The sequence below is a fragment of the Leucopleurus acutus genome (assembly GCF_964270905.1).
Source record: "Leucopleurus acutus genome assembly, chromosome: 14".
NCBI classification, from domain to species: Eukaryota; Metazoa; Chordata; class Mammalia; order Artiodactyla; family Delphinidae; genus Leucopleurus; species Leucopleurus acutus.
Genome location: NC_139156.1, coordinates 25,330,115 through 25,354,223, shown reverse-complemented (window position 1 = coordinate 25,354,223; position 24,109 = coordinate 25,330,115). Strand labels below are relative to the sequence as shown.

At 45.6% G+C, this 24,109-nt stretch overlaps 1 protein-coding gene across 2 annotated transcripts in view; it reads left to right on the top strand.

Moving 5' to 3' along the window:
- Positions 1 to 24,109, top strand: part of PDCD11 (programmed cell death 11) — a 41,728-nt gene that overhangs the window by 1,914 nt on the left and 15,705 nt on the right. For both annotated transcript variants that reach the window (XM_082854386.1, XM_082854385.1), the window contains exons 3-21: positions 602 to 733; positions 1,806 to 1,973; positions 3,476 to 3,637; positions 5,122 to 5,245; positions 5,746 to 5,927; positions 10,327 to 10,434; positions 11,540 to 11,746; positions 12,402 to 12,526; positions 12,708 to 12,768; positions 13,408 to 13,554; positions 14,890 to 15,141; positions 15,691 to 15,825; positions 16,324 to 16,518; positions 17,481 to 17,651; positions 18,419 to 18,638; positions 19,442 to 19,591; positions 20,002 to 20,117; positions 21,580 to 22,121; positions 22,997 to 23,059. In XM_082854386.1, coding sequence (XP_082710512.1) covers positions 602 to 733; positions 1,806 to 1,973; positions 3,476 to 3,637; positions 5,122 to 5,245; positions 5,746 to 5,927; positions 10,327 to 10,434; positions 11,540 to 11,746; positions 12,402 to 12,526; positions 12,708 to 12,768; positions 13,408 to 13,554; positions 14,890 to 15,141; positions 15,691 to 15,825; positions 16,324 to 16,518; positions 17,481 to 17,651; positions 18,419 to 18,638; positions 19,442 to 19,591; positions 20,002 to 20,117; positions 21,580 to 22,121; positions 22,997 to 23,059 — 3,260 coding nt within the window. The remainder of the gene's footprint in view (positions 1 to 601; positions 734 to 1,805; positions 1,974 to 3,475; positions 3,638 to 5,121; positions 5,246 to 5,745; positions 5,928 to 10,326; positions 10,435 to 11,539; positions 11,747 to 12,401; positions 12,527 to 12,707; positions 12,769 to 13,407; positions 13,555 to 14,889; positions 15,142 to 15,690; positions 15,826 to 16,323; positions 16,519 to 17,480; positions 17,652 to 18,418; positions 18,639 to 19,441; positions 19,592 to 20,001; positions 20,118 to 21,579; positions 22,122 to 22,996; positions 23,060 to 24,109) is intronic.

Below are 24,109 nucleotides of genomic sequence, written 5' to 3'. Positions count from 1 at the left end.
GAAAACAGTTTGATCACTGCATTTTTGAATGAGGTCCTTGCTGTGTAAAGCGATCATAATTTGCAGTAGAATTTGAAATCTTCACCTAGAGTAGGTTGCGCTCCAAATGCTAGAGGGATGGTAACTAACACTTGATTGTATGGTCTCATGTCTATTTTATGTAATCTTTCCAACTGTACTGTGTAGTAGAGATCATCATTCCGTGGTGAGGAACTGAGGCTCAGAGAGGTTATATAATTTAGCCGAAATCACACAGCTTGTAATGATGGGGATAGAAATTTAACTTGGGTCTTCGTGACTCCACCTTTTATTTTCTTTCACTGTTCCAAATTGCTTCTCCCAGCGGGGAACCCCAGTGCTCATCCCAGTGAAGGGAGGAAGAACACAGGAGAGAAGGGGCTTTGAGAACAGAGCTCAGATTTTGGTCAAAGGGAGAATTGCTGTTAGAACAGGAGATTGGCGTTGAGGCAGGAATTAAAGGAACAATTGGGAGTGGGGTGGAGTAGAAGGGAAGACAAAGCAAGGTGACAGATGACCTGAAGTTGGAGGGAAAGGCCAGGATTACTGGTTTTTATTCTTTTGGGTCTTTTGCCCCCTTTAGATTTCTACTGAAGAGGAATCCACCAAAAGGAAAAAGATCCAGAAAGAGCCAGCAAAAACAAAAAAGTTGAAAGTTGAAAAGAGAGAAAGCAACAAGTTTGTAAGAGAGAAGTTTGAAATCCTTAGTGTGGAGGTTTGTCAAAGTTTTTTTTTATTTTTAACATCTTTTTTGGAGTATAATTGCTTTACAATGGTGTGTTAGTTTCTGTTTTATAACTGGTTTTGTTTTAAACAAACTCTCTGAGTTGCTTAAGTCTGTATATGTTCTTCTTCCTTTCCTCTTTCCTTTTTTCCTTCATTCTTTTCATATAAATATGTGTGTATAGCTTATGTCTTTAGAACTTCTTCCAGTTTTGTTCAGAATTGAGCATTATTTCCTTCAATTATTAACCAGTGCCTGTGATCATGTGTTGTTTTTTTAGTTTTTCTTTTTAGCTGCTGAGTCCCTCATCCCGCCGATGCCCTCATGGAACTTGTGTTTTAGTAGAGTCATAGGTTAGAACTGGCAATAACTTTAGCAATCACTCTCATTCTTCCCTTTCATTTCATAGATGTGGAAATTATCTCAGAGAAGTGAAGCAGTCTTATTATGTTCCTTAAATTTTTAGATAATTCTGATACACATTAGTTGTAAAAAAAGAAAAAAAATGTCAAATGATAGTGAAGGGAAACATATAGATTCAGCTTGCAGAATTATTTTCTTTGTCCTGTGTGCTACTTAAAAAAAATAATTGTTTAACTTCATGCCAACATTAGAAAACTAAAAAATTTTCCATAAAAATGTGATTTCCAGCTTTTTTGTAAAAATTTGAAAGTGCTGACAGTACAAGCTCGCACTCCCTCATGTTTGTAGGGACACAGAGCTGAATAGTGGTTGCGCCCTTTAGACCTGGCATGCACCCTCCAGACTGACTTCTGTCTCCACTGACATTCTGTCCTGCATTGTGTTGCCTGCTAGGCCTTTGAGTTTGGGCTGCTTGGAATAAAGGAAAAGGCGAGCGTGCCCTCCAGCACCCTGCTGGAAACACTGTTGTATAATTTCGATCTTTCGTGGTGCTCAGATGTGTGATGAGTGTACTGACATGCACACATATGTGTCTCGTAGCTTTTATATGTCAGAGTTGGGACTAGAAGCCAGAACCCCCCCAACCTCCCCAATCATTGTTCTCTTCCCTGTTGTATACATTTCACTCTTTCTCTTCTAGTCCCTGTGTGAGGGGATGCGGATTTTGGGTTGTGTGAAAGAGGTAAATGAACTGGAACTGGTGATTAGTCTCCCCAACGGCCTCCAGGGGTGTGTGCAAGTGACTGAAATCTGTGATGCCTACACTGAAAAGCTGAATGAGCAGGTGGCACAAGAAGAACCCCTGCAGGTATGGGAAACCCGCATGAAATCTGTAACTGGAAATAAGTAGTACACCAACAGATGTAAAATGACAACTTTGCTAAGTGTTAAGAAGGAGGGGTACAAGGTACCAAGAGAGTTTATAATAGGGAAATTTTTTTTTCTTTTCTTCTTCTTCTTCTTTTTTTTTTTTTTTTTTTTTAAATAAGGGGATTTTGACTTAGCCCAGGGAACCTGGAAGACTTGCCTGAGGAAGGGATGCCTGAGCTGAGGTAGGAAGGATGAGGGTATGCTAGAGAAGGAAGGAAGGGAGTTCAGGCAGAAGGAGCCCGATGTGCAGCAGAAGGCTAGTGTGGCTAGAGCAGAGAGAGCCGGGGAGAGTGGAGTGGGATGGGGCTGGAGGGCTGGGTGGAGGCCAGACCATGTTTAGGATTGTTTTTCTAGAATCAGTGGGAAGCCCTTGAAATGTCCTCACTGGGGTGGGTGCCATGTAGACAGCACAGAGACTGAATTGAAGAGGCATGCGTAGGCGCCTAGAGACCAGTTAGGAGGCTGTTGTTGCAGTCTAGGCTCTTGAGATGGATGGATTTACTGAGGGCTGAGGAGGTAAAGTCAGCGCTTAGTGACGAATTCCATATGGGTGGCAAGGCCGAGAGACGTGTCAGAGGTGAGTCCTAGGTTTCTGTTGAGCACGGCTTGACAGTTGGCCATGCCATCCTGAGACAGGAAACCCTGAAAGGGACCTGGATTAGGAGAGATGATCATGATTTGATTTTCTGTTATGTTGAGTTTGAGGTACAGTTGAGACAACCAGTAGATAGGTGATGCTGGAGCTCAGGGACGTTTGGGTTAGAAACATGAATGTGTTAGACTTCTTTGTATAGGTGGTAATTGAAGCTATGGAGAGGGAAGAAGTTGCTTAGAGGGAGCACACAGAGGGAGAAGAGACTGAAAGACCGAGCCTGGGGCAAATACTATATTTTAGTTGCTGAATAAAAGGAGAGTTGCTGTCAGAAGAAGGTGGGACCAGAGACACAGAGAAGAAAAATGGTGAACGAAGGGTTGGAAGCCGGGAGGAAATGCTTAAGGAAGCAGCACCAGAGTTAAATGCTTTGTAAAGGTCATGTGAGAGAAGGGCTGTAAAGTGGACTGTTGGGTTTAGCGACATGGAAGTCATTGGAGATTTTGTTGGGAGATCAAGTATGGAGTGATGGGGGTGGAACTCAGATTGCAGTGAGCTGAAGAGTGAGGAGAAGATGAGGAAGTAGAGACAGTGATTGTAGACGATTCTTTTAACACGTCATTTTACATCTGCCCATTGCGTGGAGATGTTTGGAGACCTTAAGCTGTAATCCAAGACTGTGACATGGCCACAGGCCGCTTCCTTTGTGGGTGAGCAGTTACTGTCTTCATCTGCCTTTTGGGCTCTTTGGGATCTGAGGATGAGACACTGCTGAGCCAGGACCAGGCAATGAATTCTCAGTGCAGGGGAAGGGTACGTATCAGGTTTTTCTCATTTGTATTCTGCAGGACCTGGTCAGCTTGCCTGAGCTCTTCTCACCTGGGATGCTGGTGAGATGTGTGGTGAGCAGTCTGGATATCACAAAGAGGGGCAAAAAGAATGTCAAGCTGTCTCTGAACCCCAGAAATGTCAACAAAGTGCTGAGTGCTGAGGCCCTGAAACCCGGCATGGTATGTCTCTGGCGCCAGGGCAGAGGAGCAGGCAACATGCCTTCTCCCTGTCCTGCCTCCTGGGGTGTGTCTAGACTACCTTTCACTTTCAGCTTAACTGTTACACATGGGGGTGAGTCTTTTCCTGGGGGGAAGGTCGCCAGGGTACTTTGGGTACTTAATGGAAATTGAAGACTTGAACCTAATCACATTACCCTGGAGGGGTTAAAGGGAAAGCAAGCCCGAGATTTGCTGGTAGGGGGAAAAAAATGCTTCCAAGGAATCTTAGCAAGGGTAAGAAGGAGTTCCTTGAAGTGCCTTCGTTACCGAGACTTCTTCACAGATTAAGTCTTTTTCAGAGGCCACTGGCGTTTGTGGGGAGAGGTTGAGGGCTGCTCTCTGAGAGCGAGAGACAGGGTAGACAGGGCAATTAGACTGTCAGCCGTACTAATGGATGATCCACTACTGAGTCTCCCAGTCCTGTGGAGGTTCAGGAGAAATGTATCCCCACTCAGTGCCTCCAAGTCAAGTAGGTACAAAACACACTCATATAAACTATACTCACTTAAGAGGAAGGAGATCAGTATGATCTTGGAACGTTTGGTTAGAAGTGGTGGAGTTTGGACCAGGCCCTGAACGTTGGGTAGAGTGGGGAATGACAGTAAGCCAAGCTGTAGGAAATTGACAGGTATTGAGAGGCCACTGTTTGACAGGTGCCGTTTTAGACACTTTCTCTGAAGAAATTTTCATAGCAACCCTGTGAGGCTGATAGGTATCCCTCTTGTACATTTGAGAAAACAGACTGAAAAAGGTTTAAGTGACTTAAGTGGCCAAACACCAAATAGCTAGTAAGTGTCAGAGCCAGATTTGAATGCCACAGTGCTTCCCGTGAAAGGTAAAGGAGGTTGGCAGGATTTGGGGGGGGACATCTTGGAGGTGCTTAGAAAAGACTTGATGACAGCTAGAAGGGTAGTTCTGGATTCTCATTAGTCATGGTGCTGAGAGTGCTGGCACTGCAAGGCCATCTGGTTTATCTCTTTGCATAACATGAAAGTCTTTCCTATCTTTTGAAAATCCTCCAGGGGAGAATCCCCTCTCTGTCATTCCATTATTCAACTCCTCTCTGTCTACAAACTATAAGATCCTTCAAACCCTGGGAGAATTAAAGTTGATGTCTTTCCCTCTTCTATCCTGTAGTGGGACTGAGGGTTTTTTTCTTTAATTTAAAAAAAATTTTTTTCAAGTGTAATTAATGTACAATATTATACAAGTTACAGGTGTACGTTATAGTGATTCACAATTTTTAACGGTTATACTCCATTCATAGTTATAATAAAGTATTGGCTATATTCCCTGTGTTGTAGGGATTGAGGTTTAAAGTTAAAAGTGAGAGGATGTGTGGGATTATGGGATGGTGGGAACAGTCATGTTTGGTAGTGGATGTTTGTTATGTGTCCCATGATCTTTGACTTTTGAACTTTTGGGAATGCTTTGCCTTCCTCCAGCTGCTCACGGGCACTGTGTCCAGCCTGGAAGACCATGGCTATCTAGTGGACATTGGTGTTAGTGGGGCCAGAGCTTTTCTGCCACTGCAGAAGGCCCAGGAGTACATCCAACAGAAGAACAAAGGTGAGAGGAAGAAGAGGGACCAGTCCATGGTAGTGAGGTGGTATATGGGGGATTATATTTAAATGCCACTTTGGTGAGTAAAATGCAGAATGCTGACCCTGAAGCATGTTTGGCTTTGCTAAAATCAACTGTTAATCTTAGGTGATAGAAAAAGGGAGATGTATGAAGGGTCAGGGCGTGGCAGTCTCATTAAGATCTGATGGACCAGTTTCACTTTTTCTCACTTAGAAGATTCCACTGAAATTTGGGCCCCCAGAGCCTCTGAACCAGTACTCTCTCGCCTTGTTGAGGTTTTCATATTTTTTTTGTGGTAGTTGATTCCAGATCAGTCAGGGTCATTTCATGCCCTTCTTGTTGTTGGTCCCTGAGAAATTGGGAATATGGGGAGTATTGCATGGTAACTGGGCAGGTAGGCCATGGATCTTTCAGGTATCACTCGAGCCCAAGTTCAAAGTCCTTCTCATAATAGGTATTTTTCCTTTTGGGGGCTGGACTTGCAGGTGCTAAATTGAAGGTAGGTCACTACCTGAACTGCCTTATTGAAGAGGTGAAAGGCAATGGAGGAATTGTTAGTCTGTCTGTTGGTTACTCAGAAGTTTCTGCTGCCATTGCTACTGAGGAGCAAAACTGGACCCTCAACAGCTTGCTACCAGGACTGGTAGTCAAAGCCCAGGTACAGAAGGTAAGCCGTTCATTGTTACTACTATTTTCTAAAATAAAAATAATTTTTATTAAAGTAGTACGTGCACACAATCTAAAAGAGTGCTGTCCAGTGGGGTAGCCCCGGTCCCATGTGACCATTAAGCACTGGAAATGTAGCCAGTACCACGTGTTGAAATGATAATATTTTGCCTATATTGGGTTAAATAAACTATTAAAATAAATTTCAGCTGTTTCTTTGTAATTTTTACAATGTGACTGCTAGGAAACTTAAAATTACATATGTGGCTTATATTTCTCTTGGGCAGTGCTGATCTAAAAGATCAAATGGTATTAAAAGGCTTATGATGAAGAACTCTCATCCCATCTAACCCCCATCTTTAACTCTTGGCTTATCTTTTGAAATTTACCTGTGTGTTTCCAAGTATAATAATAAGCTTCTGCTGCATCTTATCACTTTGAGGCGTTGGGTTTGAACTTCTTATCAAGGTAGATAAAGTTTTGGCTCTCTTATCCTTACCTTTTCCCAACCTTTCAACAAAGGAATATTAAAATTTTGGCTAAATCATTATTCAGTGTTTAAATTATATGACTACATAGATATTATTTATTTGCTGGGCTAGGTAATATAATTTGTTTCTTGAACAGCTTTTTTTCCTGGAGTTGCTAATCAGCTTTGTTTTTGTCATTTGCTGAATTCTCTTCCTGCCTTTCACTATTTCTTCATACATCCTGTAGTTATTTTTCTCTCACTGTTTTCTGTGTTTTCAAACCATCTAAATAATCTTTGCTACTTTTTTCCCCTACCCGGAGCCCCTTTTACTGTCATCCGGCTCCAGTCTGGACTGGTTGCTCTGTAGGGCTCCCTTCCCTGTCATCCCAGATCCTTTTCCACTCTTCTGTATTGGATAGAACCTTCTTTGATTCCATGTATTCCTCTTTTTGGGTTTACTCACTCATCTTAATGTGTCACATTCGCCAGAAGCATCCTCAGAAAAGCAGATGGGAGGTTAATTTCTTCACCTCATGTGTCTTAAAATTCCCAAGACCGCTCCCAGGTTTGATGATTCACTAGGAAGACTCACACCATCAGCATATAGTGGCCCTCACGGCTGTGATTTATTGCAGTGAAAGGAGGCAAAGCAAAATCAGCAAAGGGAAAAGCCCCATGGAATGAAGTCTGAAAGAAACCAGGCACAAGCCTCCAAGAATCCTCTTCCAGTGGAGTCACAAAGGGTGTATTTAATTCCTCCAGCAGCAGGTTATGACAACATGGGTGAATGTTGTCTAGCAGCAAAGCTCATTGAGGGTTTTTATTTGCGGCTGGTCACATAGGCACCTGCTGCCTGTCATGTACCAAAATTCCTGACTCTCCTAAGGAATTCGAGTGTTTAGCATAAACCATATTGTTTGCACAAATAGTTTAGGTACAGTGAGCCACTCAGTTCTGAGAGTGGTGGGAACCCTCTTGAAGTCTAAGTTCCCAGACACCAGGCCAGGGCCAACACCGCAAGCATGCTTTTCCAAGGATCGCAGTCTCAGGCCTGCTATGTTAACTCTTTTCTGCACACCTAGTATATCTGAAAATAACTTTATTCTGCTCTAACGTGTGATTGGTAGTTAATCTGCGGTTAGAATTCTAGGTAAAAAATACCTCAGAGGGCTTCCCTGGTGGTGCAGTTGTTGAGGGTCTGCCTGCCGATGCAGGGGACACGGGTTCGTGCCCCGGTCCGGGAGGATCCCGCGTGCCGTGGAGCGGCTGGGCCCGTGAGCCATGACCGCTAAGCCTGCGCGTCCAGAGCCTGTGCTCCGCAAGGGAGAGGGCACAGCAGTGAGAGGCCTGCGTACCGCCAAAAAAAAAAAAAAACACCTCAGAATTTTGAAGTTCTTGTTCCCATTGTCACCTGGCCTCTATTGCTGTTGGAAAGTCTGATGTTATTTTGATTTCCTTTTCTTTATATGTTCAAGGATCTTATCTTTATCCCTTTCGTTTTAAAATTTCACAATGATGTGCTTTTGTATGACTCTCTTTCCATTTATTTGTGCTGACCTCCTGTAATCCAGAAATGTAGATCCTTAAGTTCTGGGAAAGTTTTCTGTATCACTGTGGTTTTTTTTTCTTTTCCAATTCTTAAGTTGAGATATAATTCACATATAATAAGATTCACCCTTTTAAAGTGTATAGCTTAGTGGTGTTTCAGTTTATTCACAAGGGTGTACAGCTGTCATCACTATTTAATTCCAGAACATTTTCATCGCCCCAGTAAGAAACCCTGTACCCATTGGTTGTCACTCTCCATTCATTCCCTCCCTCAAGCCCCTGGCAACCACGAATCTACTTTTTATCTCTAGATTTGCCTGTTGTGGGTATTTCATATAAATTGAACCATACAGTATGTAGCCTTTTATGTCTGGTTTCTTGCACTTAGCATATTTTCAAAGTTCATCCATGTTGTAGCATTTATCAATGATTCATTCCTTTTTATGGCTAAATAATACTCCATCATATGGAGTTGGTAGACATTTGGGTTGTTTCCACTTTTGTCTTGTTATGGGTAATGCTGCTATGAAATTTGTATATAAGTTTTTGTAGGGACATATGTTTTCATTTCTCTTGAGTGTATATCTAGGAATGGACTTGCTGGGTTATATGATAACTCTGTGTTTAACTTTATGAGGAACAGCCAAAGTGGCTGCAACATTTTACATCCCCACCAGCAATATAAGGGTTCCAATTTCGCCACATTCTCACAAACACTTATTATTCTTTTTATTATAGCCACCCTAGTGGGTGTGGGTGTGAAGTGGTATTTTGTGATTTTGATTTGCATTTCTCTAATGATTAGTGATGTTGAGCATCTTTTTATGTGCTTATTGGCCATTTATAAATCTGCCTTGGAGAAATACTGAATCAGAAGTCTTTATCCATTTAAAAGTTAGATTATCTTTTTATTGTTAATGGTGAAAGGGTTCTTTGTATCTTCTGGATACTAGCCCCTTATCAGATCTTTAAAAAAATTTTTTTTTAAATAAATATATTTATTTATTTATTTTTTTGGCTGTGTTGGGTCTTCGTTTCTGTGCGAGGGCTTTCTCCAGTTGCGGCAAGCGGGGGCCACTCTTCATCGCAGTGTGCGTGCGGTGCACGGGCCTCTCACTGTCACGGCCTCTCCTGTTGCGGAGCACAGGTTCCAGATGCGCAGGCTCAGTAGTTGTGGCTCACGGGCCTTGTTGCTCCGTGGCATGTGGGATCTTCCCAGACCAGGGCTCGAACCCGTGTCCCCTGCACTGGCAGGCAGATTCTTAACCACTGTGCCACCAGGGAAGCCCTAAAATTTTTAATATAATTTTCTTTTCTTTTTCTAGAACTCCTGTTAGTATGATGTTGGACTTAAAGGATCAGTTCTAATTTTCTTTTTTTTCCTCTCTTCTTTGGTTTGGTACATGCATGTATTTGTCTATATCCTACCTCTGGGAAAGTCTCTCAACTTAAACTTCCCATTCTCTATTGAGTTTTTGTTTTGACTGCCATGTTATGAGAGAGGCACTAAAAAACTGTGGGGAAGTCTGTGTTCCTGGGCGCGACTTGCTGACTGGCTGACTTCCCTGTCAGGGTCAGGAACTAGTGGCAACCTCCAGATGTCACTGTTAGAAGTCTTCTCTGGCATGTTAGATTTCTCTGGAAAGGATCTACTAACACCCGATGCAGGAGCATATAAGCCTGGCTGCCTAAGAGCTAGATGGCAGAAAGGGGCTGGCGGTCTCCATATCTATATATGATATTCAGAATTTTTCTTAATTCACATTTTCATGGTTTGCACTGTTCCTGTGTTTTGAGTCTGGTACAGTTTCCCAGAGAATAACTCTCCCATTTTCTGTGGAGATGGGAGAAGGGTGGACCCTATAGTTTGAGGAGAGGACCTGGGGATCTGACTTAGTTTCCCTTATTTCAGTCACCTGCCTCCCTGCTCTTTTGAGAGGCTTGTCACCTCCACTTTCTTAGCTTTGTGGCGCTCTGTAGGGTGAATTGCTCACGGTCAGTATCTCCCTCTGGCAAGCATGTGGGTTTTTACCTTCTTAGTCTGAGCACATCACCAAGTTAGCAACAATTTGTCCCAGTTGTCAGGCTGGCAGTTCCCTGAGGATCCTCATGTAAAGCGCCTTCCATCCCATTGGGAAATCCCAAGGGTGGAGGACTGATGTCCTCTCAGGCCCGGAGGCGATGAGCTTACTGAATTAAGGAACAGCCAGTGCCAGGAGATGTGCTGCCATTTCATTTTATGGGAAGAAGACGCTAAGGGTTAGCTGGGGGAGGAGAGACACACAGTTATCATTATCATGGATAATGTGGCTTTATGAACAGTCTCATTCCTGGTTCCTTCAGAGAGATGTTTTTCATAACTGATTCTTTTTATTTCTAGGTGACTCCATTTGGCCTTACGCTAAAATTCCTCTCGTTCTTCACTGGCCTGGTTGACTTTATGCACCTGGACCCTAAGAAAGGCAGAACATACTTCTCAAATCAGCCGGTAAGAAATGTTGCACTTTTCTGGATTTCAGTTGTGTCCCAACCAGCCATCCAGTGTCACAGCTGCTACAGGCAGGTCCTAGGACTGCATGTGTACAGGTGTCAGAGGGGCGGTGAGGGGAATGAAAAGTGTCTTGGAAGGACTACAAGAAACTGCCAGTGGTTATTTCTGGGGATTGAGATTAGAGAAGGAGCCTGTGGAGAAGAAGGCAACTTGTAGTTTTTATTTCATACTCTTTGATTTTTTTTTCTTGGTAGTAAATCTTTTGCTTTTATAATTTAAAGTGTTCTAATAGAGTGTTTAACATAGAACAAGATATATGTTTAAATAGACAAATGTAGTTTACAAAGTGCTATAATATAGATTCAATTTTGGGGAAAAAAAAGTCTTAAAAAGTACATCTGGTCAAAATGCTGGCTGATTATGCAATCAGGTGTTAGTGATTAAGTCTGGGTGATTTTTCTACCCTTGTCTAAATATTCAAATTTTCTGCAATGAACATGGATATTTGGGAAGAAAATCCCAATATATGGTAATCATTGTTTTTTATTAAAAATCCTAAAATGATTTATTTTTTGTTTTTAACAGTAACACATACTAATGGAAGCTATAGAGACTTTGTTGGTTTTTTCTGTTGTTGTTTTATTTTTTTTAAGTAAAAGTAGGTTTTCCCACCACCTAGTAATAATATTGTTAATTTTTTGGTGAACCTCTTTCTAGTAATTTTTTTCTCTTTGTAGCCATATTTGTCTGCAGAGTTGAGACATTTTACATGCTATGGCCTTGTGATCAGAGCAGGCTGTTTCTGGTGTTTCAGATGAGCTTCTGATATAGTGATGCCAGTACGTGGCTCCTGTTGCATATGTATCATTAGCCTCATGGTGTTGAGGGGACCCTGGTATATGTCTTCCTGGCCTTGTGTAAGCGTTGACTCAGTCGGACATAGTTCCTCTAGGACATTCTGTTTGATCGCACAAGCTGATTTTAGTACTTACATCTGTAGCGTGGCCAACACGTGGAGAGTCTTGACTCCTGAAAGTCTGCTCCAGGGTGCCTTGTCCCTGGTGTGCCTTGTCTTGCTCATTATGCCCTTTCCCTTGCCTAGGTACGGGCCTGTGTCCTCTGCGTCCATCCTCGGACCAGAGCTGTACGGCTGAGCCTGCGCGCTGTCTTCCTGCAGCCCGGGCGTCCACTCACCCGGCTTTCTTGCCAGCAGCTGGGAGCTGTACTGGATGATGTTCCTGTCCAGGGCTTTTTCGGCAGTGCCGGGGCCACCTTCAGGCTGACGGATGGGGCTCTGGCCTATGCCCGGGTAAGGAGGCTCTTTGTTTCATCACGATCTTATCACCAGAAGGACTTTGGGGACACAAGTTCTTTTCTGCTTCCTTCATCCCTGGGTATTAGTTTCCTATTTTTGAATTTCCCCAAACGTGGCAGACAGTTCATAAGGACTAGAACAAGGTCTGTTTGTTATATTAGAGTGCCTTCAAGTTGACTTGCCTTAATTGATACCTGGTTGATGGTAGGTATAAGAATGAGTTAGGATCTACACCAGGGCTTGGGAAAGTTATTTTAAAGGGCCAGAGAGTAAGTATTTTAGGCTTATGGATCATACAGACTCTGTCCTAACTACTCAGTTTTGTTGTTATAGCCTGAAAGCAGCAAGGACAGTATGTAAATGAAAGGGCACGGCTGTGGTCCAGTCAAACTTTTACTTACAAATATAGGCACTTAATCGTGAGCTGTAATTTATCGACCCATGATCTAGACTCTTCTCTGACTTTATAGAGATCCTGTGATAGTACAAAGCAGTTCTTTAGTTAGAGCAATGATTTTAACAGGTAATCAAGAGTGCTGGTTTTATGGGAGGTGACAAATGTACTGAGTCAACTCCATGTCTGATTTAATGTCTGATTGCCTCAGATCTGTTGCTTCTGGCTGGTCCTTAATCACTTGGTACTTTGTAGCTCAGCCATCTCTCCAATTCTAAGAAAGTCTTCAAACCTGAGACCTTCAAGCCAGGGAACACTCACAAGTGTAGAATCATCGACTACAGCCAAATGGATGAACTGGCTTTGCTCTCTCTGCGGACGTAAGTCTGTCACTAACTTGTGCGGGGTGTAGAGGTGTGCTCCTGTGCAGCGCACGCCCACAGTGTCTCGTGGCCTTGCTTGGTGAGGGTTTCCTTTCTTGCCAACATGATTTTGGTAGCCCTGAATTTTAGGCAGCCTCTGTCCTAATTTATTTAATCTTGTATTTGCCTTTTGTTCTAGGTCTGTTATTGAAGCTCAGTTCCTTAGTTATCATGACATCAAACCTGGGGCCTTGGTAAAGGTAAGACCTCAAGCATATAATTAGATACTCCACCACCTTCAGATAGTCTTTAGTTCACAGGTTAACTGTCAGCTCATTAGTCCTCACGTGAACACGTTTAAAGTCATATTCCTTCTCTTGGCCTGCTAACTGGGATTTCTTTTTCTTCCCTTGGGTAACTTGTAATTAATTTCAAGGTAAAGTCTTGCTAGTACCACCCCACTACGCAGAGGCAGTAGGTCATCAGTCCTGGGATTTGATGGTGTTGATTAGACCAGGTCAAAAGTTAGTTCTTTGATAATTGAGCCAGCTGGGATATTAGTAAGAAGCCAGTTGCTGCGCCTGTCCAACCACTTAGCCCCAACTGAGCAGCTCCCCTTTATATGTAGAGTTCATTCCTTAGGAGACATAATCCTCTCGGTTGGATAATGAATTTGTAAGGCAGATTGAAAGAAGATCCTCACACAAAAAGATGTGAAGTTTCTCATAAATAAACCCTACTGTATCAGGATCACTGGGGTATGTGCTTTGTCCCTATGAGATCTGGAATAACAGGCACAGTTACCTCAGGAAGCTGAGCTTCGAAAGAGAGGAGTGAGATGCTTTGTTGTAAGAAATATAGGAAAGATATTCTTGAGGCATCATGGCATCTTTTCCTAGGGCAAAGTGATGACCATAAAGCCATATGGGATGCTGGTGAAGGTGGGCAGGCAAATCAGGGCCCTGGTACCTCCCATGCACCTGGCCGACATCCTTATGAAGAATCCGGAGAAGAAGTACCACGTTGGGGATGAGGTCAAGTGCCGGGTGAGCCTCCTAAAGGGTCGCTGGTGGGGTTTTGGCCATATGGGAAGAGAATGATGCTTCTCAGCTGAAGTTTCTGCCTTTTTCCGCAAAGTGACCACATAATATCTGCAGTCCTGCGCTTGGCATTGGGAAGAGAAAGCTGGGTCCCTGCCCTTGATAATTGTATGGTATAATTGGTAGTTAAAATATCCATACATGAAGAGAGCAGGCCAGGTGGTTTGGTGCAGGCTGTATGCTGTGGTCATATCTCAGAACGGGGAGGTGAGGGTAGGCTGGGGCAGCAAGAATCATTGATAATCAATGATGATCAATATGATCAATAGCAACTACCATGTAACATGTATTCTGTGCCAGTTGCTGTGCTAGGCACATCGTAACACGCCTTACTTCATTTCATCCTTAAAACGGCCCTATGAAGGAAGTACTGTTATCCTCATTTTGCAGATGGAGAAATGAAAGCTTAGGAAAGCAGAGTATCTTGCCCAGAGTCACACAGCTAATAAATGGCAGAAGCAGTTTTCGAATTGATCTCTATTTGACAATAATGTCTTCTAGATTTCTGGCAGAGGTGGGGCTTGAACTGGAAAGGATGGGTAGGATTTGGAAGGTTGAGGAGGAGCACGGGTTGTGTCAGGCACTGAAATAGCCCAACCAAAGCTGCCGAAACTTGAGTGTTTTATAACAAAGGCTTGGATCCTGAGAGAAGCTTCACAGAGTTGTGAAGATTAGACATGATAATACACGGTGCTTAGGGCCTGGTGTCTGCAGACACTTAGAATGTTGGATTTTCTTATTTTCATTTTATTTCATTATGGACTCAACAAAGATATTGATTACCCATTGGTACAAAGTTTTATAGTGGTGGGGTCAGGAAGTTAGAAATAGAGGAATTTCTCTGCCCTCGAGGAGATGACTTTTTGAGGAATGAGAGGTGGTTGGCGCACTCAGTCTTAGTTTATAGCTAGTCCGCAACACTGTTGAGGGGGTAAAGGTTCAGTCATTCATTCTGTTAGACGGGATGCAGTGGTCCAGGAGGGAGAGGGAGCGGAGGCAGAGTAGGAGTAACCGACATAGGACTCTCTGGAGGTGCACTGGGATGGTGAGTGTTGCTCTAGGCCCAGGAGGGGACTTTTGGGAGGTAGTACATTTGAAATAGAGATGAATGCTCCCTAGGTCGTCATCCAGCAGGAAGCGGGGATGGTCTGTAGCTATTATTCTCAGAGAGAAAGAGCAGGTTTTTAGGGACTGATCATGGCTCTCAGGGGAATGCAGAGACCAGCTCAGTGGCTCTCTTGGTAATGGATGACTTGGTCACGGCCAGTATCCTTTCCCTAGGTTTTGCTTTGTGACCCTGAAGCCAGGAAGCTGATGATGACCCTGAAGAAAACCCTGGTTGAGTCCAAACTTCCTGCCATTACCTGCTATGCTGATGCTAAGCCTGGTCTGCAGACACACGGCTTTATCCTCAGGGTCAAGGACTACGGCTGCATTGTGAAGTTCTACAATGACGTGCAGGGACTGGTGCCCAGGCATGAGCTCAGTGCCGAGTATATCCCTGACCCAGAGAGTGTCTTTTACACTGGCCAGGTAACCTTCCCCTGGATAGGCTCCTACCGTTGGTGACCCCATGAACACAGATTTGAAGGAGTAGGAAGGCTATGTTTTAAGGGTTACAGAAGAGAGCATGTTGGGTAGCGGGCCTGAGCCAGCTAAGTGGAGGAGATGGAACAGAACAGAGAGCAACCCTCAAGGGAGCTCAATGGATGCTAACAAACTAACAAACCTTAGGCCCTCAACCTAGAAGAAATTAATCTTCACCTGTTATACACTAGTGTCCCTCACATCAGAAATTGTTCTGAGGCCACTATCACCACAAGGGGGCACTGCCCTAAATCTGATGAGTCTGGGTCTGTCTAGGAAAAAGTGATTTTTTAAAACTTGGGATTATACCCCAAAATTCATTCATGTCTTTTGTCACCCGAAAGGCTGACTTGTGGGGATTGTGTGTAGCTCTCAGTACGTTTCTCTTCACTGCCTTCTGATCTGATCCTGGGTCTTGGCGAATCACCCAAGGCCTCTGTGGTGCTGGTGGGGGGCACCTCTCTCCAGGGCCAAGCAGGTGTGGTTTCTCACCAGGTGGTGAAGGTTGCAGTGCTGAACTGTGAGCCATCCAAAGAGAGGATGCTCTTGTCCTTCAAGCTGTCAGGTGATCCGAAGGAAGAATGTGCGGGACACAGTCAGAAGAAAAAAAAAGCCATTAACGCTGGGCAGGTACCTGGACTTCTCCAGACAAATTATTTTAGTTACGGTGGTAGAGAGCAGGGCGCCACTGACACCTGGGGTGCTGGAAGCCATGCAGGGGGATGATCAGGGAAGCTAGATAAGACTGGGGCTGTGTGTCAGAGCAGATGGACTGTCTAGGAAGGAAAGTGCGGTTACGGTGTGGCTTGTCAGCACTGTGCTGCTGCCCTCTTTCCTCTTGGTCCCTAGGACCAGCCTGCAAAACTGTCTTTCCTTTGGGACCCAGTGGAGGGACCTGGGAGAGGAGTGATGTGAGCACCAGATGGGTCCTGCTGTGTGTGTGGGGGGGGTGTGCCTGTGGGGTCTTTGGGAGTGTGGGGTGGGGCGTGGGAGAAAGCTGCTTCTCTGATCGCGACCTCTCAGTCATCCCTGGCTAGACACTCGATGCCTCTGATCTCTACCTGACCCGCACGAGTTGCTCTCTGCTCAAGACAAGCGCTCTTTTTTGTCTTCCTTTTCCCTGAGTAGTTGGTGGATGTGAAGGTTCTGGAGAAGACCAAAGATGGGCTGCAGGTGGCTGTCCTGCCTCACAACATCCCCGGCTTCCTTCCCACGTCTCATCTGTCAGACCACGTTACCAATGGCCCACTGTTGCATTGCTGGCTCCAGGCAGGTGACACCCTTCACAGAGTCCTGTGTCTGAGCGAGGGTGAGGGGCGTGTTGTATCCTTTACTGGTCTCTGGGGGGCCGCGGAGGTGGAGGTGTGGGAGCTGTGGGCCCTCGGTGGGGCGGGGGGCGCTGGGGAACTCCGGGTCAGGCTCTGCTCTTAGTTGGAAACTCCATGGGAAAGAAGTCGGCCCTCTGACTGCAGAAATACCTCCACAGACCAAACCAGTGGGCAAGCCTGCACTTTGCCTCTGTTCCCCTGGTGGGCGTTAGAGCAGGATCGAGGTGCTGCTGGCAGATGCGGGTGGTCAGGGCAGAGGGGGAGCCCAGGGTGTTGGGGAGAGGGCCACGTGGCACTTCAGGCCCAGTAGGACACTCCCAGTGGCACGTCCAGCCTTCTTGGGGCACTCAGTGCTCACCCCTGAGTTGGAACAGTTAATAAGTACCTGCTGTCCTCTTTTCTCTCCTCCACCTCCCTCTGCTGGGATATAGGTCTCAGAATATTGCTTTCGGTCTTCGTGTGGGCGCTTAGAAGGAAGACACTGCCTCCTTTCTTGCAGAATGTAAAATCGATTCTCCTTAGAGTGGAGATAGGCAGAGGAGGGGAAATAGGGTTCGTTAGTGTGAAGATAGGCAGGAGGATGGTGTCACAGCCGGTCCAGCTGCCAAACCACAGGGATGAGCCTTCCCCTTAGGTCCCCTCCGGTAATCTGGAGGTGAGTTAATAAGGGCAGGAACGAAACAGTGATTCCCAGACTTCAGTGTGAATCAGAATCCCCTGAAGGGCTTGGTCCAAAACACAGCCTGCTCCCCGTGCCCCCCAGGTGTCTGATTCAGTAGGTCTGGGCTGGTGCTTAAGAATTTGCCTCTCTAGCTAGTTCCCGGTGATGCTGATGCTGCTGGTCTACACACTTAGAGAATCACTGTGGTAGAGAGGGTGTAGAGTGGAGAACGGAGATGGGAGAGATGGACAGCTCATCTGCCCTTTCTGGAACATTCCTTGACGAAGTGCCACTAGCTCCTTTGCAGGAAGCCAGCTTTGGTGTCTGCAGTAGAGGGTGGCCAGGATCCCAAGAGCTTCTCAGAAATCCATCCTGGAATGCTGCTCATTGGTTTTGTGAAGAACATCAAGGACTACGGTGTGTTCGTCCAGTTCCCGTCAGGCCTTAGTGGACTGGCTCCCAAAGCTGTAAGTTTACCTCCCTGCACAAGGGCCTTTGAGGGGAGACAACAGGGACATGGAACCTGAGGGTTGGTGGGAAAGAATCTATTCTCTTGAAAGATTTTCAGGGGCATGACACAGAGGCACCTGGCTGAGGGGGAGTGGAGCTGAGACTCAGTCTGCAGTCCTCTTGCCCAGCCTGTAAGTCTTGGCTCAGGGCTATGTCCTGGAGGAAGGGGCACCTTTTCTACTTCATTCTACAGCATTGGGTAGGTCATTGGATAGCAGACTTTTCAGACTGGAAAAGATCCTAGCGATCCCGTAGTTGAACCCCCTTTCAGGCCTGCTGCATAAACTGACACCCAGAGCGGAGAGGAGTCTTACCAAAGCCCGTGTAAGACGGTAGTGAGCAAAGGGCTCATCGCTCGTTCCTGCCACAGACAGTTCATAAGTGTTTCGTCCTTTCCGTAGGTGTGTTCCCCTGATGTTTTGCCTGGGCAGGTCCCATTTGCATCCCCTGCCAGAACAATTTTAACAATGGGAGGGGGGGAGGGCCCCAGAAACATGCACAGTGAGGGGCAGAGAGTTGCTCTGGGGCCTTCTCGGCGGGGTTGGCAGCCAGGGCGCCTCCTGTGTTTTTACGAAAAGGGAGGTGAGCTGTGCTCAGAGGGCTGGGGGGACCTTCCTGGGGTCCATCTCCTGCCTCACACACTTCTTTCTGGGTGTTTCAAGTGGGTTGTCTTAATAGAGACTTCCTTTCCTTTCTTCATTTTGTGCCCGCTCTTCCCTTTTAGATCATGAGTGACAAGTTTGTGACCTCCACAAGTGACCACTTTGTCGAGGGGCAGACAGTGGTTGCTAAGGTGACCAACGTGGACGAGGAGAAGCAGCGGATGCTGCTGTCGCTGCGGCTGTCGGACTGCACTCGGGGGGACCTGTCTGCCACCAGCCTCCTCCTCCTGAGCCAGTGCCTGGAGGAGCGGCAGGGCGTCCGCAGCCTCATGAGCAACCGAGGTGGGGGCAGGAGGGCGGAGGATGAGGGCCAGGGGTGGGGCGTGTGCGTCTTCAGTCTGTTCCCATGAGTTGTTGGTCTTCCCGACGTTAAAAAAACATGGGTAAACTTTTGTTGATGGGAGTAGGATCTCCATAAAGTGCACAAATCTTCTAGAGTACAGCTCAGTAAACATTTATAAAGTGAACATCCCTGTGTAACTGTCATCCAGATTCAGATAAAAGGTCATTACTTGGTATCCCAGAAGTTCCCCTTGGGCTCCCTCCCAGTTCAGAATCAAAATTTCCCTGAGTTCTGTGACCTCAGGTTTGCGTTTGTTGTGAATCCATTCACTTCTTCACTTTTTGTTCCTTTATTCATCAGATGTGTAGTGGATGATAAAATGGAACAGGGACCTGCTAGAAGACTTTGGGGGGGGGGGTTATTAGTCTGACTCTACTAAGCTTTGAACCATTGTGTAGATTTGTTGGAACCCTGATGGGATTTGGGAATAAGAACCTTGAGAGGGTAGATTCCAAACAGAAAGAATGAAAATTCCGAAATTAAAGCAAAGCATGTGTTTCTGGCATTCGTTGGCTATTCCATGAATTATGGCCATGTGGGGTGAGCAAGGGGCATAGGTCTCTGCCTGTACTGGGAATTTTCATGGATATCAGACATTTTTACCAAGAGCAATTTTGCCTTCGTAGTGGTTCCAACGCTCCATGTTGGAAATGTCCTCCATGTGTCAGCATATTTCCAAAGGAAAAGAATGGTGAGTGTCATTTCATCTTGTTAATCCCTATTTCCTTTGGGTCTCTGGCAGACTCTGTGTTGATCCAGACGCTGGCTGAGATGACCCCAGGGATGGTCCTTGACCTAGAGGTGCAGGAGGTGTTGGGAGACGGCTCTGTACTGTTCAGTGAGGGCCCAGTGCCCGGCCTGGTCCTAAGAGCCAGCAAGTATCATCGGGCAGGTGAGTGCATCTCTCTCGCCCATCATGGTTTGTAGGGGAAACCACTTGCCCGTTGCTTCCTCTTCTGGGTACAGAATTTCCAAATACATAGATGAGCTGATACAGCAGAAGTTTTTGGCATGCTTATCTTGTGTAAATGCAAATGAAGACAGCAGCATACTAAAGAAGGTTTAGGTATGAATCTCTTTATTGTTGTATTTGGGTAAATCTAGATTTTTATATACCAGGTTGCATAAATTGACACAACCTGAATGTGAATTATGGGAGCTAGACCCTTGGCTTCCCTAGCGCATGTAAACCTAGGACATAGGTCTACTTTTCCTTTTTGTGCAGGGCTGTTGGAGAGATGCTGTCTCCCTTCGCCCCTGCTCCAGGAGGGTGATCACATTGTGTTTGGTTCTGCACTGCAGGGCAGGAGGTGGAATCTGGGCAGAAAAAGAAGGTTGTGGTCTTAAATGTTGATATGTTGAAGTTGGAAGTACATGTTTCCCTCTGCCACGATTTGGTGAATAGAAAAGCTAAAAAGGTAAGCTTGCTGACTGAGGACTTCCATTCCCATGGTTTCAAAGGTTTTACACACCCCTTCAACCCCACGTGGTTCGCAGATACCTGTAGACAGGGTGGCCGTGTGCCTGGGTTTGTCTGGGTCACTCCCAGGTGTACCTGTCACCCTGGTGTGCTTGTTGTTTTTGTTTTCTTGGCTGAGCCACGCGGCTTGCAGGATCTTAGTTCCCCGACCAGGGATTGAACCCGGGCCCTGGCAGTGACAGCACCGAGTCCTAACCACTGGGCCGCCAGGGAATTCCCCTGGTGTGCTTGTTAGTTGCAGTGACTTTCACTGTGGTTTGGGCTGTAAATCATGTGGTCACCCTGATTAGGGCCAAGCAGGTGCTTGGATGAGTGAAGTGGGCCAGGTGTCTTAGGGGGTGGTGACAGTAGGACTCGACACCTGGACTGACAGACTGCGGAGTGCACGCACTGCCGCAGAGGAGCAGAGACTACTCGGTTCCATCTCACTGTTGCCACATGAGAACATCTGGGTCTAGTGTTGGGAAGTCTTTGAATTTTAAGAGAAGGCAGAATGTGGATTTTTTATTTGAAATAAATGTAGGAAATGTTGGAAACTATTTTTCTTTTTAAACATCATGTGAACCAAACAAAACATGTCTGTGGGTAGTTTTGACCTCCAGGCTGCTCGTCTAACACCCTCTTCTGTCCACTTTTGTGTGGGCAAAGAATGGGTTCAAGGGAAATCTTAAAATGAGTGGTATCTTTCTCCGGATGACGCGTATATTTCATCATCGTCTAAAGTACTTATTAATCCCCTAATCGCATAGGGTATGTTACGGAGAATTATATAGATGTAATCCTTAACCTCCAGTTGCTTATAATTTTAAGACTTTGAGAGACAAAGAGAAATAGAAAACAGTATTAACCCCTCACTAAGCTTTCTAGCAGGTCCCTGTCCCATTTTGTCATCCGAGTGGAGCTAGTGCATGTAAGGGCATGAGCACAGGTTGGATGTTGGAGAAAGACAGGCTACATGCCTTGCACACAATAAGCTCTCAGTAATGACTGTCTCTGTTGAGTGAGTGAATAAACTGGGTGGAGAGCTAGCTGCAGGACTAAGAGGGGGGGAACCACAGTGTCTTAAAGCTGGAGAACCATTAGAGGTCACTTGGCTGTGCGTCACAGTCACCTTTAAAGTTCTGCTTTCACTAGTTCCAGGATAGGATCTCAGAATCTGAATTCAAAACGGAGGCTAACTCCAGGTGATCCTGATGTGGCGCCTTGAGTGTGGTCACATCGCCTCAGTGTACAGGAGGGGAAAGCTGGGTCCAGGGAGTGGAGGCTAGTTTGTTACAGCTCAGATTAGCCTTGAGCCCCCTGGACTCAGAGGACTTTCCCAGACCTACCCTGCCCAGTGGGTGAGGAACAAGTCCTTGTGCTCTGTAAGAAGCAGGGATGGTGGGTTTTCTGTTTTCCAGCTGAAGAAAGGCAGTGAGCACCAGGCGATTGTGCAGTACTTGGAGGAACCCTTTGCCCTTGCCTCCTTGGTAGAGACTGGCCAGCTAGCAGCTTTCTCCCTGACCTCTCACCTCAACGACACCTTCCGCTTTGATTCAGAGAAGTTGCAGGTGGGACAGGGTGTCTCCCTAACCCTCCAGACCACAGAACCAGGAGTGACAGGTCTTCTTTTGGCCGTTGAGGGGCCAGCTGCTAAAAGGACCATGAGACAGACCCGGAAGGACTCTGAGACGGTCGACGAGGATGAAGAAGTAGATCCAGCTCTGGTTTTAGGGACTGTAAGGAAGCACACCCTGTCCATTGGGGACGTGGTCACAGGGACCGTCAAGTCCATTAAGCCCACCCATGTGGTTGTGACCCTGGAAGATGGCATCATTGGCTGCATCCATGCCTCCCACATTCTAGATGATGTTCCAGTGGGCACATCTCCTACTGCCAAGCTGAAAGTTGGGAAGAAGGTCACTGCCCGAGTGATTGGCGGGAGAGACATGAAGACATTCAAGTATGGAGGCTTTGGGGGAGGGACTGGCTTTGAGGGGAGATGGTGGTAATCGTGGGAGAAGGCATGGGAACCGAGGCAGTTTCCAAAAAGTTGTGCATACGTTAGATTTTCTTTCAGTTAACCAAAATATTCACCAAATGTGTTTATTTTTTAATGGTGTATAATGTAGTGGTTAAGAGCGTTGATTTAGAGTCAGATCTGGGGCGAATTCCAGATTTGCCACTTAAAATTATGCGACCAGGAGTTAAGTAGTTACTCAGCCCTCTGAGTTTTATTTTTCCTAATTTGTAAAGTGAGAGTAATGGTAGTGACTACCTTGCAGGGCCATTGCAAAGATTGGAAGAGAGAACACCTAGCACTGAGTGTGCCTGGTGTGTTGTCTGACACATAGTTATTGCTCTGTATGTGTCAGCAGTTACTATAATCCATCCTCCACAGCATACCTTAATTATACTCGTTTACTTTCAATCTAGTTACAGTGTGTTATTGCAGCAGAAGTCCTTGCTATAAGAAAACCAAAAAGAGAATTCAAAGTCTAGCCAATGATTTGCATATTAATTTCAGTAACTGTGGGATCTTCAGTAAGTCATTTGTTCTCTCTAGACCTCAATTTCCTTATTTTTAGAATGAAAGAGTTGGAAAATTCTTTTCAGGGTTTAACATGACAACCCTAAAAGATCAGATGAGCCAGTTCCTTAACATTTACTCAAACGATGAGAATGGAAGCCCTCAGGCCTGGTATTACCACTGGGCGGTGTGGCAGTGGAGTGGGCGGGTTTTTAAGCTCGGTGTAGTGGGCAGTTAGAAATTCTGGTCTCCCGATTATGGTGTTACAGAGAATAAGAGAAATGATTTGACATTATTTGTTTCTCCAGGTTTCTCCCAATAAGTCATCCCAGATTTATTCGAACCATCCCGGAGCTGAGTGTTCGGCCCAGGTAAGGGGAACTCCGGTGGTCTCGTGGAAGGAGCGCTGGGCTTGGAGTCAGGAGCCTGAGTTCTAGGCTTGATTCAGCCCGGGTTGAGACTTATTTTGCCTCTCTCTCTCCAGGTTGTCTTTTTTTCTCCAGGAGGGATATTTGTCTGGTTCTCATACAGCTGGTTAGAGGGATTATATGAGAATTAACGTGAAAGCTGTATTCAGGGTTTAAGTATCAATTTAAAGGCTGATTGCAGTTCTGTTTGTTGGCATGTAACAAAAAGAAACATTTTTGCTCTCAATTTTCTAGAACTCAGTAATTCCCTAAATAAACACCAGGTAGCCAAGAATGCTTGTTCTTTGATAATAGACCACTGCTTGGTGACTGAGACTTGAGGTCACGTTCTGGTGGATTCTGCAGAGGGATGTTCCACGAGGGATTCTAGGTGGACTGGTAGAACTAGTAGTTCCGTGAAGTGGTGGATCCAGTTTGTCTGGGGTCATTCTTTCAGAGGATCTCAAGCATGTTGATCTATGGGCCTGTCTGCTTCTGCTTCCCCCATTAAAAAAACCCAGCCTGTAGGAACTGATAGGCCATCAGTGACTGAAGCTAGATACACGTGACTGTGCCAGAACCTCTGCAGGGTCAGGCCCAGATCCATCCAGGTTGTAAGTCTTACGTGCCTAGGATGTCATGGAAAGACCTCTTAAGCAGCTTTCCGAGCATAGGGTTTGGTCAGCATCCTGAAGGGATCAGAGTAGAAGTGGAATAGTTCTGAGAAGCCTTGTGTCTGAGGTAGGGAAATACTCCTGGAACCTTGAAGTACCGGATGCTAACAACGCTTCCTTTGAAGGATGTGAAAGTAAGCCCTTTAGTACCAGAATGATGAGATTTGGTGGATGCACACGTTCCTGTTTGCTTAATCTGTGGTTTCCTTAGTTTTGTAGATTTGATTGTGTCCCTTTGTCGTGAAAACAGAGACCTCCTCATATTCGTTGTTTTAGTCTGTGGTGTCTTCACCTCTGAGGCTGGACGTCTTGTTTAATTAAGGGTTAAGGTCAAGTAGTT